General features: G+C 47.9%; 2 protein-coding genes across 4 annotated transcripts in view; both read left to right on the plus strand.

The window, feature by feature from the left end:
• Nucleotides 1-4,583: 4,583 nt before the first annotated feature.
• On the plus strand, nt 4,584-11,082 carry C9H2orf72 (chromosome 9 C2orf72 homolog). Of its 3 annotated transcripts, none has more exons than XM_030280257.4 (3): nt 4,584-5,157; nt 7,592-7,708; nt 8,982-11,082. In XM_030280257.4, exons 1-3 carry the CDS (start codon nt 4,593-4,595, stop codon nt 9,071-9,073), a joined length of 774 nt encoding a protein of 257 aa, XP_030136117.4. In that variant the 5' UTR covers nt 4,584-4,592; the 3' UTR covers nt 9,074-11,082. The 3 variants fall into 3 exon arrangements, with proteins under 3 accessions (XP_030136117.4, XP_072789280.1, XP_072789281.1); XM_072933179.1 differs by having other exon boundaries at nt 4,593-5,157; nt 8,934-11,082; XM_072933180.1 differs by lacking the exon at nt 7,592-7,708 and having other exon boundaries at nt 4,593-5,157.
• Nucleotides 11,083-12,127: 1,045 nt separating this feature from the next.
• The window catches only part of PSMD1 (proteasome 26S subunit, non-ATPase 1), a 64,008-nt gene continuing 56,402 nt past the window's right edge, over nt 12,128-19,733 (plus strand). Inside the window, 7 exon segments of the mRNA NM_001256467.1 lie at nt 12,128-12,253; nt 14,058-14,101; nt 15,041-15,114; nt 15,360-15,529; nt 16,343-16,548; nt 17,780-17,923; nt 18,658-18,884. Coding sequence (NP_001243396.1) covers nt 12,238-12,253; nt 14,058-14,101; nt 15,041-15,114; nt 15,360-15,529; nt 16,343-16,548; nt 17,780-17,923; nt 18,658-18,884 — 881 coding nt within the window. The 5' untranslated portion in view covers nt 12,128-12,237.

A 19,733-nucleotide genomic window follows, 5' to 3' on the forward strand; every position in this document is an offset into this window, starting at 1 on the left:
GAGGTAGAAGGTCATCCATGGGTGCTCTCAAGCTGCACCCTTGCTGCACTCTCCACCTAATCCTGGGTAGATCCAGAGAAATCTTAGAGTGAAGAAGAGAAGGGCTCTCTTAGAGAAAGGCCCCTTTGTGGTCTCTTTCAGGGCTGGCAAACTTGGCAGATCCACACTGATTTGCTCTGCTCATTCCAGTAACTCCAGGGAAGCTATGGATCTGCCCTTTGCCTTGTAAAAGGGAGCAGTTCTGAGAACCTGAGAGCTTGGCCATGCCAAGAAGGGGCTTTGTGAGAAGGAAATAGGAGAATGCACAAGGCAGGGTTAGGGAGGCAGGAGGGGCTGTGTCTGCATGCAGTGGTGCCAGCTATTGGCCTCCAGCTTGGTGAGGTCTGAGGCGATTTTTAAGAGGCGCTGCAAAAGGTAAGTGCAGAAAAGCTGGACTGTTGGTGTTGAAGGTGTGTGTGTGTGTACTGGGAAAGAATGGAGACTGGCGGCTGTGAACATCTACTCTTGAGTCCTGTTTTCAAACCAAAGGCAAGGATCCAGCTGACGACAGCCAGAAAAAAGGCCAGAAGAGGGAGCTTGGTCCTTGGGTCTGATTTCATACTCATTGCCGCTTCTTTAACATCTTCCCATGGAGGATCCAAGAGTGGAATAGGTTGATAGGCTGGCTCCATCTGTCTCTAAGAGGGCAGGGAAGGACACCTCCTATGGTGTGACCAGGACTGACCAACACTGTGGGGTCTCTGTACATGGCCTTGTGCCATGTTTCCATCCTCCTCTTCAGCCATACCTTCCTATGCCCCTCTACCATCCAGAAGTGGATGGTGACTCAAGGAAACATGAGGAAACTTAGGACAATTGCAGAGATGGGCAATTTTAGTGGGAACAGAATTTTGGAGAAAAGAGAGAAGAAGAAAGTTTGAGGTTCCCCATCAGGAAGCCAGGCTGTGTCGCAGCCGTAGGGTGCCAGGGACTTCCCAACTTTATTTGCTTATGGGGCGTAACTTTCCCTGAGTGGAGCCCGGAGGGCTGTGATGACTTGGATGGATCCAGGCCAGAGCTGAGCTGGATCTAGCAGGGCAAACTGCCTTGGGACCAAAAGTGGGGCTGCCTCAGCTGGCCCTGGAGGTGGCTGGGTCTGGGATGTGAGGGGACCTGGGTCTGAACAATGTCACCATCCAGTTAGATTAGTTGTGACTGAACTCATCACAGAAAGGGTTCATGTCTGATTTAATACAAAGTTCAAGCTCCAGTGGGTGAAAAGTGGGAAGGTGTTTGGTCAGGGGCCAGAAAGATTGAGGGGAAGCTGGGGAAGGTCAGTGGAGGAAAAAGGAAGAGCTGTGGAGGAGTGAACAGGAGGCAGGCTAGAAGGGAATCAGTGGGACTGGGATGTTGGGGGCAGGAGTGGGGTTTGGGGTATTTTCTTCTCTCACAATTATCTCCTCTGCTACTTCTTTGGGCAACCCAAGTAGGTCTCTGTGGATGAAGAGCTCAGTGAGTGCTGGTGCCCTGCAGCAATGGCCAGGTAACAGCTGTAGTGCTACCCAAGTAAAGCAGATGCTTTCCAACATCTAGTAAGAATGTATTTTTAAAAGTAGTAATTGAAGCAAGTTTAGAGAACAGATCAGCAGAAGAGCAAATGTGCATATGTTTGCTGAGACTTCACTTGTCTGCAGCCAGTTCCAGCTTCTGGCTCAGAGGCTTTTCCAAGTGTCTGTTCCTGTGAGCACCAAAGCTACCGAAAGGAAGAATTTAAGGAGCTGGGCTGGGTCATTGGACATCAGGCTCAGAACAATTCCTACAGATTCCTTCTTGCTCATTCAATCTCTCTGCTCTTCTATCATCAAAACTGGCACAAGAATCCTTTATCCCTGTCCTCTTTTTACTCTCTTCAGAAGAAAGGTTAATCTTGGTAAATGCAGGCTCTAATGCAGTGGACAGTTTTTTGTTGTTTAGGTTTCAAGGCATTACTAATACACATGCCAAATTTGTTTCTCTGAGGAAAGCATCTTAATTCCTCTTTTGAAGTCAAAAATGAATAGATGTTTTGTCTGCTCTGGACAGCTACAGGCATATGTAAGGGATGTGATGACCCTCACTTAGGGCTGTCTGTTGTGATTCTCTACAACTGTGACTGTCAGATGGATGTTTCATGGAGTGTCAGGTCTTCTAAATACATCTGTGTTCTTGCTTAGATTCCTGACAGGGCTCTGAAGACATTTTGTGGAGTACTACAAATGCTGCTGAGCTCATGACTGCCTCTGAACTGTTTGAGTTGTACCTCTTTAAGTAACACAGAGGGAGTTGTATGTGCTAGATCTTACCCCTGTTAATGAGTGAAGAAATGTAAATAAGGTTGTTTGGGTATTGTGGGTGACATTCACCTTTCCAACCAGCCTCTGCTGGCAATGTTACATGTGTACCCAAAATAAACTAAAGAATTGCAGTGGTCATGAAGAACAGTTCTACGTGGTCCCAAATATTAGTTTTTAGTGGCTGTGCTAGCAGTTTGAACACCAAGGCCACTGCAGAAGTAGCCAGAGGTGTACCTGAGTTAAGAAGAAAACTCCATTTTTTTTCTATACCTTCTCTGCAAGAATTATCTTCATAAATCTGGAGAATTGCCAGCTATAAAGCCAACTTCCCAATGCCAGAGGCATCTGGCATCTCTGGGCAAGTCACTGGCATAGTGCTCCTCTGGAAGAGCCCTGTGAGAGCTGTGCTGTAATGGTCTGCACATCAGTCAGGCTTTTACCAGTACCACCACACCACAGGCTGTGCTGGCAGCTCATGAGGAGTTTAAACACTCTGGGGATCTTGTGGCACTTTTCCAGAGAGATAAGGGTTTCTGGGGACCAGCACATGATCCTGGCCTCTCCTGCTGCTGGCACAACTCTTGATGCTGATTTTACCCTGAGCTTTTTTCCATAGGACCATGAACAGGCTTCTGAACAGATGATTAAAAAAAATCCTTGTAAATACAAAATCTGGGCAACACTAAGTTCAGACCTGGCTGCTGAATTATGTCTGACTTTGTAGCCCTCCCATGTTGACAGCTATCTCAGGGCTACCACACTGGCATGGGGGCATGGGCTCTTGCAGACCCTGATCTTTGGAAGAGGAGCCCAATCTTTCTGTTTTACCTTCTTCTTTTTGCCCTGTCCCATTTGTTTATCAGCACTTGTCCATGAGTAAGTTACTTTTGCTAGGACCCAGGGCAGAAAATCTCTCTTGAAGCCCTCATCCATTATGCTAGCCTGGGGGGGGGGGGGTATTTGCTAAGCCTGCCATACTGGGGGAAATATTTTTCTTGGATTAAAATTGGTGCCACACTGTGACCTTCTCAAGCTGCCACACCACTGTTATGTCTGGGGATCAACCTGTGGCACATCCCTTCTGCTGTGTCTGCTGATCTGTTGGGCTCTGGGGACAGATGGCCGTGAGTATGGGCAGGCAGCAGGCACAACGGCTCAGCCACATTTGTGGCTGAGTGTACCCAAACATACATGCTGGGAATCACTGATCCAGGACAGACACGTGGATTTTGGTTCTGCTTTCACACCCAGTACACTCAGAGACTCCTCCACCCATCCCACAAGAGATGGTTTGGCTCCAAAAATCCTTAGAGAGTAATTGGCCAAGGTGACTCTGGCTGTTGACACCTTTGAGCTGTTTATCCCTTCCCAGCTTCTTGCGATAAAATGTTACCTGTTCTGATATGGCATAGGTGAAGTACTTACTGCATGCCATGGATTGGAACTTCCCCATGCAAGTGTCAGGGCTGGGCATAATGGCTTTCATTCACTGTTGGCTGGCAGAGATACATGTAACAAGTGCCAGCACTGAAGCCCTGACTAAAGCTCCACACTTATCCCTGGAAACATTTGTGCTTTGATGGGATGTAGGGCTGTGACTGCAGGCTGTGTTTTGCATGGAGGTGGCAGAGGGGAAGTCAAAGGACACTGGCTTGGGAAGGGATTCAGATGCAGCAAGTGGTGTGAGGGCTGCAGCTCAGGTGTGCGCTTGTGACCCCTTTGAGGGTTTAACGATTTATTTCCCAAAGAGGAATCGTTTCCAGGGGTGGCTGTAGCCTGGCCAGGCTGTGCAGCAGCATAGCGCACATGATGCCAGAGAGGCCGCTCTATTGCTGCTCTGGAGTATGAGATGCCACACCATAGAGAGCACCTTGGGGACACATGATTAGCTGCTCCTCTATCATAACCTCGTGTGTGTCCCACTTTGCAGCCACCACAGCCTTTCCTCATCCCCCTCTCACCTTTCGAGCCCCTCCACAGCACAGTTTTCTGCCTGAATTTTATCAACTTCTCATTGGCAAGAAGACCAGCCTGTGCGAGGGCTCCGAGTCTTGTCGTGTGGCAGATAAGGGAGATTCTCTGCTGTGCCAACCTGGCAGCAAGCAGGGGCTGTTCACTCCCCAGGATTGTGCGGATCCGGGACGGGGCTGGAAGCAGGGGGATCCTTGACACTCCCTCGCTCCGCTGCCGCGGGGTGCTGCTCTGCGCGGGGCCGGGGCTGGCGCAAAGTGGTGGGGCGGGTGTGGGCCAGTGGGCGGTGCGGAGCCGGGGCCGGGGAACATGCGGATGCGGGCCGGACAGAGAGCACGGCGGGGGATGGCGGCGGCGGACCTGCAGGAGCTGCGGGCGCTCGTGGAGCGGGCGGGCGGGCGGCGGGTAGTACTGCTAGTGGCCGAGGTGGCGGAGGGGGCCCCGGCGGCGACCGCGCTGGCCGCCTTCGCCTGCGACCTCTTGGGCGACGAGGCGCCGCGCGCACCGTGCCCGGGGCCGGTGCCGGGGTGCCGGGCGCGGCGGGCGCCGGACGGCGGGCGGCGGGCGCTGGGAGCGCGGCTGCTGCTGGTGCTGTGCGGCGGCGGGGCGGCGCGGGACCGCGGAGCGCGCACCCGCCTGCGGGAGGTGGTGCGGGACGTGCGCGGCCGCCTGCTCGCGGGGCCGCCGCCCGGCGTCGTGGGCGTCCTGCTGCCCGGCGGGGACGGAGAGGACGCGGCGGTGCTGGACGCGGCGTTGCGGCGGCACTTCCCGGCGCCCGGTACGGTGCAGGCGGCCCGGTACAGCCCGGGCAGTCCCGGAGATTGCCGTGCCGCCGCCTGCCGCGCCCTGCGGGCCGCTCTGCAGCACCCCGCAGGTATCAGGGTCGGGGGACCCCTTCCTTCCTCCCTCCCTCACCCGGGGCCCGGTTTCTACGGTGGGATTTGCTCCGTTTTCCTGTGGGATCTTCCCCTTCTCAGTGGAATCTACCCCATTCTAATGGGTTCTGATCTCTCCTCATGGGATCTCCCCTACAATGGGGTCAGGCTTTTCCAATTAAGATGTGACAATTCCTGATGGGAGCTTCTCCTGACCCAATGGGATCTGGCTTTTCCCATTGGGATTGGACCACTCACTACTGATGGGATCTTTACACACACAATCTGATCTGCCTTTTCCCAATGAAATCTCTTTCATGCTGGTGGGATCAGAGCCTTTCCAATGGGATCTGCCTCGTTCTGGTGAGGTTCCCAGACCTGACAGCCAGGGCAAACAAATTTCCCAGCAGCTTGGGAAACTAGAGTAGCTTATGGACAACAGGGACATGGCAGCTGACAGCCGTGACATTGTGGCCATCCATGACATGGTGGCCTTCCATGCTTATCGGATGTGTGTTCTTGGGGAAAGCAGGACTGGGATGTGGCCTGTGCCGTAGGGTGCAGGCAGGACCTGACCTTCCTGCAGAAGGAGGATGGTTGTGCTGATTTTGCATAATGAATAATTTACAAAAGCAAGTTGTTGTTTGCATGTAAAACCCTATGTGAGGATGGCAATATGAAAGCTGGGTGTAGGCTGGGCCTGAGGTTCCTCAGGCATTTGCCCTGGGGCGAAAGGGGAGTTGGGTTTGTGTGTCAATGCAGGGTGATAGGCAGCTGGGCAGGTTCTGCTCTCTCAGCTGCCACATAAAACATTTTAATCTTTGGCACTGTTTGTCTTGGGCTGTTTCCCTGTCCTCCTCCCTTCTTTCATTTTTTCCCACTTTTACCTTGCTCCTCAGCATTTCCAGGGGCTTGGGTGTTTTGCTGTCTTGCTGGCTTTACCTCGAGGGATCCTGCCACTTGCCTCCAGCACCACAGGGTTGGCAGGGTCTCCTGGGATCCTTGGCACATGGGGATGATTTGCTGCAGTTCAGGTGCTTCTTTCTATCAGCTCAGCCCAGAATCCTGGATCTGAATGCTGAGGAGCTTTGAGGTGGCTGGTGGCAAGGGCACAGGGCTGTCTTCTGCCACCTCTCTACTGAGGCACACACAGTTCTTTTTCTAGCTTCTCTCCTTTCACATGCTTTTTGCTTCCTCACATTGTTCCTGCTGCAAAAATTTCTGGTGTGCTCCCAGACACCTGCAAATCCTCCAGTTCTGGTGGGACAGCAGCTGCAGAGACATAAAATCATCCCTGCATATCTCTTTCTTCCTTGGCACTTTGCTGGTGCTTTGCTGAGTATATGTATTTTTGTGGCTGGCTGTGTAGAATGAGGAGCAGGAGGAGCTGGATTGGATGTTATAGCCTGCTTGTGTGTGCTCATTCACTTCTAATGCTCTGCCTGGTGCTCTGAGTCATGTAAGTGTCCCAGTGTGTGTAATGAGGACACTCATCACCTTCAGGGTTCAACCTTAGGCAGGAACAACTCCTTTCTATGCTTCTGTGAGCTTTGCCTTCCAAAATCTCCACCTGGACAGAGGGATCCCAAGCATAGCTGTGCCTCCAAAGAGCAGTTGAACACTTCAGGCAGTGCACCGGAGTTTTTTGTTTGTTGACTGCCAGAAAGACACTGAGCCCTTTAGTGTCGCAATGGCTCGATAAAGTGAAGGACACTGAAGTTGGTTCATCATTTGTTATCTGATTAGGAGGTGAAAGACTGGATAATATTTCAATGGGGATACTGAACTCCTGCTGTTAGAAACCATATAAAATTTTGCTGGTGTAGTATTTTACAAGCTGATGTAGTGTTTTACTAAAATGGCTGGAAGGTCTGTAGTAACTTTGTTGTCTTCTAGAATAATTACCATACATTGACCACATGCTCTCTGCAATTTGCAAGCAGTTACAGCTGCAGCTTTCAGTGTGCTGCTGCAAGACCCCATGTCCAGCAGGTCTCCATGGGAGGGAGGATTGCTTCATAAAACAGGGAGTAGTAAACAGGTTGATATGGTAGAAGCTGTGTGACAATGCAAAAGGAAAACTTCCTTCTGTGGGAATTCTCTGTGTCAGTCCCCAGCCTCACCATGTGTGCCAGCTGGGCTCCTGACAGGTTTCTTGCTCACTCTCGGCTGCCACATCCAGGTTGTTTCTGGCAGCGGGGTGGCAAAGTAGAAACCAACACCAGGGACAAATTTCCAGGGCAGCAGAGAGGTTTCAGCCAAAAATGAGGACTGCCAGGAGCTGCTCTGTGCTTTCTGGTGGTGGGTTTTGTGGAGTGGACCTGGTTTTACTGCTAGGATCTGGTTTTGTTGCCAGGCTCATGGAGGGAGAGGTGAAGAAGCAGCAGGGCTGACCTGCTACCAGTCTGAACCCATCTTCTCTGGTTTATTCAGAAGACATGAAAGACAGGGAGAGGTGGAGGCTGCCATCATTCCTGCAGTGCATTTATTGGAATCAGAGGAGCTGGAGAAAAGATTACAAAGCAAAAGCTGAAAACAACGTTCATGAAGGTATGCCCAGCTCCCTCCCTTGTACTCTGCTGTGATTGTCAGAAATTCCTCATGATTCCCTGGTGGTTCTGGCCCCAGCCCCTTTTAGGTAGCCTCTTCCAGCTACTTCCACCCCTGCAGTTGGCCTTGCTTCCCTGGCTGTGGTTTAGCCCAAACCTGATGACAACCAGCACATGCGTCTCCTTTGTTGCCATCTCCTTGTTTTCTGACCTTCTGCTTGTCTAAACAAAACCACACTGAGTCTGGTGCCCAAATACAAGTTCAGCAGTGCTTCAGCCCTGGAAGCACTGCTGAACTCAGCTGCATTTTGTTTGAATGCCTGGAAGCAGAACTACTCTCTGTCTAATCAATTAATTGGAAGGACCCTGATATTATGGGATGTTTTCTGCAATATGAGTGGAAGGCGTATTCCCAAAACATTTGCTTTTGAGGCTGGCAGAGAGAAGGGAGAGGGCAGCCAGCTGTGGGCTCCCCAGTTCTAAAGGAAATTGTTCAGGTAACACATAGCAATAGCATTTAGCCTTTGTGTATGGCTGGCACTTTGGCTTGCACTTCCCAGCAGTGACTTTCTTTTTTCAGGAGTGCCTCATGCAGGAAGCTACAAGGCTTGTGATGTGGAGATCCAGGTTGTACTTTGAAGCACAAAGAGGAGGGAAAGCTCTTTCACTGTAATAAGACTAGAATAGACTCGACTCAACTAGACTAGACTAGACTAGATTACAGTGCTGTATTTTCTCTTGAAAGGGACCTACAATAATAATCTAGCCCAACTGTCTGACCACTTCAGGGCTGACCACATTTTAAAGGATGTTATTAAAGGCCTTGTCCAAATGCCTCTTAAATATATAGAATACTTAAAGAGCATAAGAGTCAGACAAAACAACTGAAATGAATGCCCAATTTATGCAGCTTTGAGACATGTGAGACATATGAGGTTTGTGAGACCCACTCTCCATGGTCAGAAAACTGAAGTGCCTGATCTTGCTGTCAGCGCCAGGCAGGCAATACCCTGTGGCCATGCAACTTGTTTTGAGATTACTGAGACTTCAAGAGGCCAGGAGCTGGGCCCTGTGTTCCTTTACTCTATTTGCTGAAGCAATGTTAAGTTTGTTAAACAAAATGAAAACCAGTTTTGAAAAAAAATCAGCTGTGCTTAGGTTGTGAGTATATATCAATTGCTTCAGCCCATGCTTTCTTTTCATCCTAAGTTGCATTTTCTGTGCAGAGGGGTTTTCCATTCAGGTCTGCCTTGACCTCTCTCTGCTCCCTGCAGATGACCTGCAGGACCCTGAGGAAGAAGTGGCTCTGGCCAGCCTTTCCCCCAATGGAAACTGTGAAGAAGCTGCTGGAGGCACAGGCACCTAGAGCTGCTGGGCATCCAACACAGTCCACATCCCAGACCTGCCCAGTGGATTTGGAGCAACAGGAGGAGAAGCTGGTGCAGGCCCTCTCCTCCAAGGACCCACAGCTCCAGGGAAAAGCTGTTTGGCTGAACTCATCAGGGCTTTTGTAGCTGCCACCAGCACCGTGGGTCTGTGCCAGAGAGCCATTCCCTGTTATGCCCTGCTGCCCTGGGGCACCTGGAGCTGGACACTGGACTTCTGAGAAGCCCTTTGGGGATGTACCCCACATCCTGGGCAATATGATGTTGGGACTTGGAGTGTGAAATGCAGCCACCTGTTTGAAGAATGAGAAATGTTTTCTAATTCTGAGCAAAGTTCCCTGCTGAGCTTGGTGGGGCTGGCCTCACTGGCAGAATGATTCTGCTGCCTTGTTTTCCTGCTTTATTGGTGCTTGGAAGTTCCCACTCTCTTTGTGATTAAAAACAAAACAAAACCAAACCAACTCGTAAACCAAAAAATCCCCCCCAAAAATCCACAAAAAACCACCCAAAAACCTAAAAAAACCCAACCAAGAAACACATTGGCTTGGAGACCGCAGTGGGACTAAATGTGAGCTCTCGGATCTACCAGCTACTGAAAAGGCTTGAATGTAACAGAAGAATGCAGTAACGACCCAGCTTGAGTGGCAAGAGTAACATGAAAGGTACTGATAGTGCTGGCATCTAGATCAGAGTGGGATTTGGGAGCAAAGCCTGTCCCTCTGGCTTGTCCTGGTGCTTTTAGGCTAACTGAGGGATGCCTGGGTTGGAGGGGGTGCAGGTGGGCACTACGGTGTGGCTGCTGTTAGATGGGGCTACAGGAGGGGCCATCTTACCTGGGACATCTCCACAGGCATGGTGGCACATATTGGAGGTGGACTGCAGCACAAGAGGTGGCTGTTTCATAAATAAACATAAAAATATAAAAATTATCTATTTAAGTAGTTCCAAAGGGTTGTCTGTAGCCTGTGGGGTAGCACAACTAACTAGAAATCCTTGGTTTACAAGGAGTATTACTCTAACATAAAGAATATATTTTAAATTCTTTATGCAACATGAAAGAGGTCTTGTTTTATTTTGAGCACAAGCTTGAGGCTGGCTTTCCTTTAGGAGTTTCCTCCAGCTCAGATCAGAAATTTCAACCTGCCTGCCTCTACTCTGGGTTAGTCACCAAAGTGTATCCTCTGTGCACATCTGTCCTCTCTGGCTCCTTTTTCCCCACTGGCAGCAGAAGTGTCTGAAGTCCTGCCAGCTCTGGCCAGCATTCTACCCCAGCAGTTTGCCTTTGGCAACCCCCTAGCTCTTACCTGGAGCAGGGGATGCTGCTCTGCAGAGAGGGCACTGACCCACTCTCCTTCCAACCTCCAGGATTTCTGTGCTTGTGACCTGTGGAAAATAAAAACATAACCATGTCACTTGGTGTGGGTGGGTGTGTTACTGGCCCAGATTTCAGCACTCGGAGCACTCAGTGCATCTTGGTGAGATTAAGGTTCCCTCCTGCTCCATCCCTGCACAGCCCAGGTCGCTGTGCAGGTCTGTATTTCCCAGTGAAGGCCTTGGTTAGGTGGGTCAAGCAGGACTCACCAGAAGAAATCCTTATTTTCTTGCAGCATTTAGCCTTTGTTGCTAAGCATTCTCCAGTGAAGAGGTGGTCCAAGAGCACAGACTGGCAGCTAAACCTCCCTCAGTGCTGCAAATCCACTGGATTTATTTACTGGTAATTTTTAGGTAAATCACACAAATTTATCCCTGCAAGAGACTGGTGGAAGTGGATGAACTGCCTGGGCCTTAGGGGGTGTAAGAATACATTTGACCAAAAGCATTGTTTTTCTTCGACTGAGGAATAAAGTGACTTGAATTACTGTTATTTTTTCCTTTTCTCTTTTCACTATCTGTGCACTTGGAGGTGTAAGCAGATAGTTTGACACATTTCATCGATTGAATAATTTCAGGGGCACATGCTTGCTGAATAAAGACAATTTCCACATTGGAATGTGCTTATTTGTTTGCCATGGTGTCATCCTTGAAGTAAGCATTATGTATAGCTTAACTCATATTTATCTTGGCTTGAAAAAACTGGATATTGGGATGGAAGTGACCCCAGTGTCTGATATGCAGAAGATCAGAACTGAGTGCAGGCCAGGTGGGGCAATGGAGAAGGCTGGGCATCTTCCCAGTTGTCCAAGAGCAGAGCAGCCCCTCTTGGTATTGTGGGTAGGGTTCTGATAAGCTTTCATTAGTAACTTTCATTAATAACTTTCACTAACTGATACCATTATGCATCCTCAAGGTATTCAAGCCTTTCACAGGGTATTTCTTCCTATTCAGTAGCACTGAAGAAATGAATGCTGCCGAGGTCTGGGCACTTCAGTCTCTTGTGTGTGTAGCATCGCTGCTCCTGAGCTGGACTTCGCCTGGTGCAAATCCACCAGCCTGGGTATCCCATCTGTGTTGTGCGGCAGAGGCGGCGGCGTGTGTTAAATCCATGGGATAAAATCGCTGATCCTTGCACTGGCCCTAGAGATGCCCGCCCACTGCGGGCGGCCAGGTCTGGCGGGGAAAGCAGCCGCTTCTCTGGGCACGGCACAAACGCGGGCACCGGGGGAACCCACAGCTCCGGCCCCGCTCGCGCAGGCAGCGGTGTGCGGTCTGCGGGCGCGGGAGCCCGCGGGGCTGTGGGGAAGCCGCGGGAGGGCTGTGGGGGAGCCCCGAGAAGCCCGCGGGGCCGTGAGGGAGCCCCGGGAGGGCCGTGAGGGAGCCCCGGGAGGGCTGTGGGGGAGCCCCGAGAAGCCCGCGGGGCCGTGAGGGAGCCCCGGGAGGGCTGTGGGGGAGCCCCGAGAAGCCCGCGGGGCCGTGAGGGAGCCCGTGCGGAGCCCGCGGTGTCCGTGAGGGGCGGCGGGCGGTACAAGGCCCCCGGCGGCAGAGCTGCCCCGCTCCTGCCTGCCTGTTTCTCCGCCGTCCCGCGCAGGCGATCACGCGGGCACCTCTCCCGGGCGCAGCGCAGAGCCGCCGGAAGGGGCCCTGGGCTGCACTTCCGGGCCGGGCAGCGGCGGCGGAACCGCGGCTGGGCCGGACCGGACCGGACCCGACCTCCCCCGGACCCTTCGGACCTCCCCGATCCCCCCTCCGAGGGCAGCCGGGCGGCACCATGATCACCTCGGCCGGTGAGGCAGCGGCGCGGCGTTGTCCGCCGGAGTTTCGCTGAGTCAGGGCCGTGACTGAGCACCGCCGCGGCTCCGCGGGGCCGCCCGTCACGGGGCTCCCCTGCCCCGCTCAGCCCCGGACGGCTGAGAGAGGCCGCCCCGCTGCCCGGCGGCCCGGCACGACCGGCTCTGCAAGGCCGGTGCCGTGTCCGTCTGCTGCCGGTGTCTGACGGGGGCTCCGGTGGCGGTGCGGGGTGAGCGGGCGGGCTCCGCTGCCTCCAGCGAACGGCGCATTTTCGGTGTGAAACCGGGGGGCACTCGGGAGGTTCAGCGGGGACCTGAGAGGGGGAAGAGGAAGGAGTTCGGAGTTCAGAAACGCAAATGCTTTGCAGAGGAAACGCCGGTCTGAGGAGTGAGGGATAATGAAGCGTGTGAGGAGTTGGGTGTTACGCGGTGTTTGTGCATCCATTGGGAATTTGGTGGTGTAAGAAAATGTGGGAAGCGTTTCCAGAAATGCTCAGGCCAGAAATTAACATGCGGCTGGTAGTGGCTTGTCGAGAGAAACAGTGCAGAGGGTGACAGTGGCCAGGTAGCTTTCTCTTCCTGAACCCTTTGCTTTAAGTCTTTATTTTAATTGAGGTAAAGTAAGAATTAATTTTAGAGGCATTTAAAAAATGTAAAAGTGGTGTGTGGGAGCGAGGTGTGTAGGTGGTGTGTAGGAGTGAGATTGCGTTCTCCTGACAGATCAGGTAAATGCAGGAACTTATTTAGAATAATAATAAGAATAATGAAAACCCCAAGCAAGCATTTGGTGCAGAGATGCAGGAAACAGCTGGAAGGAGCTGGAAGCAGGATGGCTGCTGAATCTTCCTTCTTTGCTTAAGAACCATGTTTGTGTTCCTTCAATTCCTGTTGCTGATGGATGTGTGTCTAACCTGGTCTTTAAGAACAGTACCTGATAATGGAGGTTCCACTTCATTAGGCAAAGGAATAAATGTGTTCTTGTGAGAAAACTTTTCAGATCATCAAACCTTATTCTTTGAGGCTTCCCTAAAGTTTGATGTTGCTTTTCCTGTTAATATCTGGCACAAAGATCAGATTATTCTCTTCCTACTGGCAGCTGCCCTGAGCGCTGTGCCCTTCCCAGGTGTCTGTAGACCAACCAGGTGGAAGGCCCCAGCTCCCTCCAGGAGCTGCACATGCTCCTTTTAGATTTGTCAAGATCTTTTGGAAGCCCAGTTCAGCCCTTCAAAGGCTTGCTGGCCTTTCCAGTTTCATGTGTTTTTTTCAGATTTAAGGAATTTGTCAAGCTGTACAACAGATTAAAGATTTAAAGCAGTGAATTGTGTTGGACTTTGATCAGATCATATTCCAACCTTTTCCATTGTGCCTTTGCAGTCTGATAATGAAACCACCTATCCCTGTTCTTCAGATTAGCTCCTGTGAACCTGTCAGTCATGTCACTTAAACAGTATTTTTGTAATTGTACAAACGTTCTGGGACAAGATCTGCAGTCGAAAGCATAAAGCTGTGAGGTACATCTCCTCTCATCCATGAGGCCAATTTCCTTGGCATGGAAAAATTCTTTGTTTTCCCCTAGGAAGGATCACCTTTTATAAATAATATACCTTTTCAGTTACAAATTCTAAACTATTTTACATTATATTTAATACAAACTTGAATCTAATCTTTGAAGTTTTGTACTGAAGATTTAAAATCAGCATTCCAGAGACAGCCTTCTTTCCTGTTCTGTTGGTTTTGAACTAAATGACAAGCTTACTTTTGATACAGAGAAACCAAAAGTAACTATGATTTTGTTTTGCAGCTGGAATTATCTCTCTTCTGGATGAAGAAGAGCCACAGCTCAAGGTAAGCTCTGACATCTGAGAGCAAGTAACAGCAAATGCATTATGTGGAGAGCTTAATGTCAAAAAGGAGCAGATCTCAGTAATTTATGGTTGGGCAGCAGCAGGTGGGCACCAAATTGAATCTAGCCTGAAAGCGAAAAGAAAGGGCTTAAATAAATGATAACAGATTGCAAACTTCCTTGTTTTGAGCATGGATCAAACTGCAAAAATCTCTATTCATGCAAGCTCCTGTCTCTCTGGTGGTAATGGGGCTTTGTTACTTAAAATTGTTCCAGAGACTGCATTTTGACTATGTAAAATTCAAAGCTGAAGAACAGCTCAGGATTTTAGAATTAAACCAGTGTAGAACAAAATCACAGTTACAGTTTTCACATGGAAGAAAAAATCATAGTAATAGTACAAGAAGAAGAAAGCAGCAACAGAAGCTTTCCAGTGCACAGAGGGTCTGAATCCACCGAACACCAACACTCAGAGCTGTGGTGTGTTGATGGAACGTGCACTTTTCAGTAATTGTAATTCCCTAATTGCTTTTCTTGGATATACACATAGGTAGTAATGGATCTGAATGATCCCTGATTTTGCTGTGGGCTGTTTGTGGATTATCATCTGAACTACTTTGTCTGTATAGATAGATAGAGTTAGCTGCTGTAGGCCACAGGTTGATTCCGTGTGCTACACAAAGGTTTGTCACAATTTCATCTGTCAGACACATCAGCCATGGAAAGGAATGCTAGAGTTGTCTTACCTGTGAACAGATCTTTATTTGCAAAGGACTTGCAAAGATTAGTGAATGCTTGCAAAGATCTTTTAAAACAGAATTAGCTGTTGAAATGGGTCAGCATTCATGATATTCATCCTAGAATGTACTTCATTTTTACTGGGGAAAGGTGGTAAATACATTTTTAATATAATATAACTTTACCTTTTTTGGTTTTTTTAGGAGTTTGCTCTTCACAAGTTGAATGCTGTTGTCAATGACTTCTGGGCAGAAATCTCTGAGTCAGTGGACAAAATGTAAGAGAAGACACTTAATACTGCTTAAAAAGAACATGGGGTATGAAGTGGATGTAGTTCTGGTTTCTTGACAATGGTTAATACAGCACGTAGTTCCATATTTCCTAGATATCTCTAATGTGTTTGTTGTGGGGTTGGAGCTGTGGTCCCAAAGATGCAAGTTCAGTCAAGCTTGTACTTGAGTTATGTGGCCTTAAAGAGATCTGAGCACACAGAGCTGATGCTCTTCTCTCCCTCCTCTGCAGTGAAGTTCTCTATGAAGATGAAGGTTTTCGGAGCCGCCAGTTTGCCGCTCTGGTTGCTTCCAAAGTTTTTTACCACCTGGGAGCCTTTGAGGAATCCCTGAACTATGCCCTGGGAGCTGGTGACCTCTTCAATGTCAACGACAACTCGGAATATGTGGAGACGATCATTGGTAAAGAGCTGTTGCTGCAAAGGAAAAGCTCTTGTGTTGTCAAAGCTGCTGTAACTTTGAACTTTTACTTGGTTTATCTTTTTTCTCTGTATTCTTCCTGCTGTCTTTGCATTCACTTAAACTAATGTTGCAGCTAATTTTACCCAGTTTATTTGTACTTTCTTATATTTTGGGATTCTGTAATGGAACTGACTTTGGAGTTCCAGAGTTCTTTTCCTATTCTTAACCCTTATTCTATAGTGAATTCCTAATAAGAAAGTTGCTTTAGTTGTTTGTTGTCCTTTCTCTCATTTGTGTGCTGATGTTATCAATTTCAGCATATTTGGAAATAATTGACTGGTAAGTGTAGCTGCACACCTAATTGAGAGGGAAGTTGTGTTTATCCACCCACAACAAGATGGGAAGTCAGCAGTTGACTGCAGGTATAATTTGAATGCTTTTTAAAATCTCATCTCACTTGCTCTTTACAGGATATGATGGAGCTGGGCTGGCTTTCAATCTCCCCAGCTGATGTTTGCAGTAGAGCTAGGAATTCTCCTACTGCTGTTTTCTCATTTATTTAATATGACACTCGAGAAAAGATCATAGCCTTGGTTTAATTTTTAAAATACCTACTTGATTTCAGCACTCAAATCAGAGTTTGTTAGGCAATAATAGGAGTGTTTTCCAGTATTATCTGTATATGACTACACAAATGTGTAGTTTCCCATACTGTACTTGCTGGTAGAGCATGTTCATGCACATGCTGGTCTCTTCACCTGTATAAAACTGCAAAAAATCTGGGAAATTGATTTTCTCCCCATATCTCTTCAGCAAAATGTATCGACCACTATACCAAGCAATGTGTGGAGAACGCAGAGCTGCCGGAAGGGGAGAAGAAACCTGTGGATGAGAGGCTGGAAGGGATAGTAAACAAAATGTTCCAGCGGTGCTTGGATGACCACAAGTACAAGCAGGCCATTGGCATCGCTCTGGAGACACGCAGGCTGGACATCTTTGAGAAAACCATCCTTGAGTCGGTATGTGCAAGAGACAGGAGGTGCCTGTAGCTAGGCTTTTCCAGGTATGGATCCAGAAGTCAAGTGCAAGATCCATGTTGCTGTGGAACTTGCCCTGTTTTGTATGAAAAGAACAAAAGATAAAACTCAGGGATGTTCAGTTCAGCGTGTTCATGGAAAGCAGAGCCACTCAGGACTATCCAAATCTTCCAATATTGGAAGATCCCCCCCCACCTTTAGGAAATCCTTGAGCCACAAGTTTATGGGAAAATATTCCCAGGAAGGTTGGCTATGTGCCTTCTTCTTAAGGTGTTCCCTGTCAGCTACTGGCAGAGATACAATACTGGCATAATGTGGGAGCAGCCCTTTTATGTCAGCTGCTGTAATTCACTGTGGGAAGGGATCCTTAGGGCTGGGTAAGTGATTTATTAATGTAAAACAAAAGAAGAAACTCCAGTAGGTGGGTGAGCTACTCTAATTTTCAGTGACTCTGTGCAGTCTTGGCCTGCTCTTGACTCCAAGATGGTGCACCTTGGCTTTAAAATCTTTCACTGAGGGTTTAAGGTACGTCATGTTACTGTTAGTGGCAATAAGAGAAGCAGGCCAATAGTCATCTGCAGCAGCTCAGCAGCTGTGTGCAATCTTGTTCTGCTGTAGTATCTCAGTCATATGCCAGACACATAGCTTGAATCCTTTAAACGTTACTGCTTTTCAGTTTACACCTTTTATGTATGTTTGGATGTTTCTTATTTCTGTGTATGAGTGATAATCATAAGGCATCCATCTTGCTTTCATTGTTCTCTGTTGTCCTATGCATTTAATAACTTACTCATTTGAAATCCCTCATTTTGAATTACCTTTCTGAGGTCTAGTAACCAAATCAGTTTCTCAGGCTTGATGTTTTCTTAGTGCATGGTTTGTTTTGCTGACATTTCATATTAGTGCAGTGAACTTCACTGCATTCAGAACTGATTGTTCGAACAAGGGTGAAGGGAAGATAGGTATTGTATTTTGCATGTTAATATTTTGCATGTTTTAACTTCTGAATTAAATATTGGTCCTGCATGATTTTGATAGTGTTTTTTCTTTAAAATGCAGTACACCTATATATAAGCTTTTCTGAAAATAGGAAACTGTGAAGATTTATATGCACGTTTGGTCTGCTTTTTAAAATAGAAAAAGGGTAGCTTTATTTTCCTTTCTAAATCCTGCTTGTCAGTCTAAACCTATGTTTGATATCCCTGAATTGCAGAATGATGTTCCTGGGATGCTGGCCTACAGCTTGAAGCTCTGTATGTCTTTGATGCAGAATAAACAGTTTCGTAATAAAGTCTTGAGAGTTCTAGTTAAAATCTACATGAATTTGGAGAAACCAGACTTCATCAATGTGTGCCAGGTAAACTTTTCAGTCATCTTTAAAGATAATAAAAAGTTACGTTTCTTTAGGTATATTTGGCATGACATCTACCTGTTCTCTGTCTTTCATTCAGTTAAATTAAGTATCTTTTCCTGTTTGCATGCTTCCAGCATATATCAGAGTGAGACCAACTTGAAAAAGAGATGTAAAGATTGCATATTTGGTCATTTTATAGAGAAAGAAATCCATTCAAAGGCAGTTTGAGGACACAGATAACTCTGACAGGATATTTTAAGCCTATATAGGGAGTATCAGATGGTAGGTTCACAGCTTGGAATTTTATTTATTCCTCACAAGAACATTTCCAGTGCTTTGTTTTTTTTGGTAAGCCATTCTCTGAAAGTGTTTAGACAACTACTTGTGAAGTTACTCAGATCTTCTCAGATATTTGCCAGTCTTGGTATGCCATGTACACATGACTCAGTGTTAGCCTGTTTCATTTCAGGGGAGACATCCCTACAGAATGCTGCTTCTTCAATGTGCTTTTGAATTTCTGTGTCTAGCAGGACAAGTCTTGTTTTTTGGTGAAACTCTTCTGAGTTTTCTATTGTCTTCAATGAAAGAGAGAAGTTTTCTTTCTTTGAAGGGGGTGTTTTGTGGAGCAGCAGATGAGGGCATTGGAGTGCAGCCTTGGGTAGTGTTGCTTTCTCATTCTGAAGTATCTAATGTCTTCTCTTATTTTTGTTTCCTGTTCTTCCCTTTCTCCTGCTCAGTGCCTGATATTCCTGGATGACCCACAGGCTGTGAGTGACATCTTGGAAAAATTGGTGAAGGATGATAATCTTCTCATGGCTTACCAAATTTGCTTTGACCTGTATGAAAGCGCGAGCCAGCAGTTCCTGTCTTCTGTCATCCAGAATCTCCGCACTGTTGGAACTCCCATTGCCTCCGTGCCTGGATCCACCAACACAGGCACTGTCCCTGGATCGGAGAAAGACAGGTGAGGAAATTGAGTTGAGAGGTGGTGGACTTGTTTGGCTCCAGTCCTGCTCTAAGGGCACCTCATATTCCATGTATGGATGCTTTTTACAAGCTATCGAGCTACTTCGCTTTATTTAAGTAATAGGCAAGATGTGCTATTTGCTCAAAACAAAATTGTGTATTACCAAAATCTGCTGGTTTTTAAAGGCATTTTTCTTTGCAGTTGAGATATGCACAGAGCAATTACACTGGGGTTCAGCTAATGAGCAGTAATTCATTAAGCCACTGCATGAGTTGCTTGGGAATGCTGATTCTATGTGGTCTTGGAAGCAACTTGCAGAGCTAAGGAAGGGAAAAAGCTCATTAGGAAAAAAAGCTCATCACAGCTATGTGCAAGTTTGGTTTCACATAACAGCTTGTGGGAAGAGTGGGCTCAGATGGTACTGTGGTGTCAACACCACAGTACTTGCATACCTTTTGTATTGTAGTTCAGAAGAAGTACTTCAAATCTACTTTGAGTTTTTAAAAACATGTTCAGTGGTCAGTATCACTGATTTTAACTGCAGGAAGTTGCTGTTAAGAAAAATCCAAGTTGGCACTAACCATTCTGTCATCTTTATTTCTTCTTTTGGTGACTTACAGGAGAACTTGCCAATCTGTGTTAAGGTTGCTGCCCAGCTCAGGGGCAGCATGGATGAAGGTTGTTCTCCATCTGCTCTGTAATGACCATAGAATGCTTGCTGGTACTTCCACCAGAGCTCTCATGTCTGTGCACAGCCTGCTCCTTTCACTCTCTTTGATAGTGTGTGGTAGAGAATCCCACCTAGATTCAGGCTGGTTGAATATAAGGGTTTATCCAGCTGTGGAG

Source organism: Taeniopygia guttata, chromosome 9 (genome assembly GCF_048771995.1).
Source record: "Taeniopygia guttata chromosome 9, bTaeGut7.mat, whole genome shotgun sequence".
Classification (NCBI taxonomy): Eukaryota; Metazoa; Chordata; class Aves; order Passeriformes; family Estrildidae; genus Taeniopygia; species Taeniopygia guttata.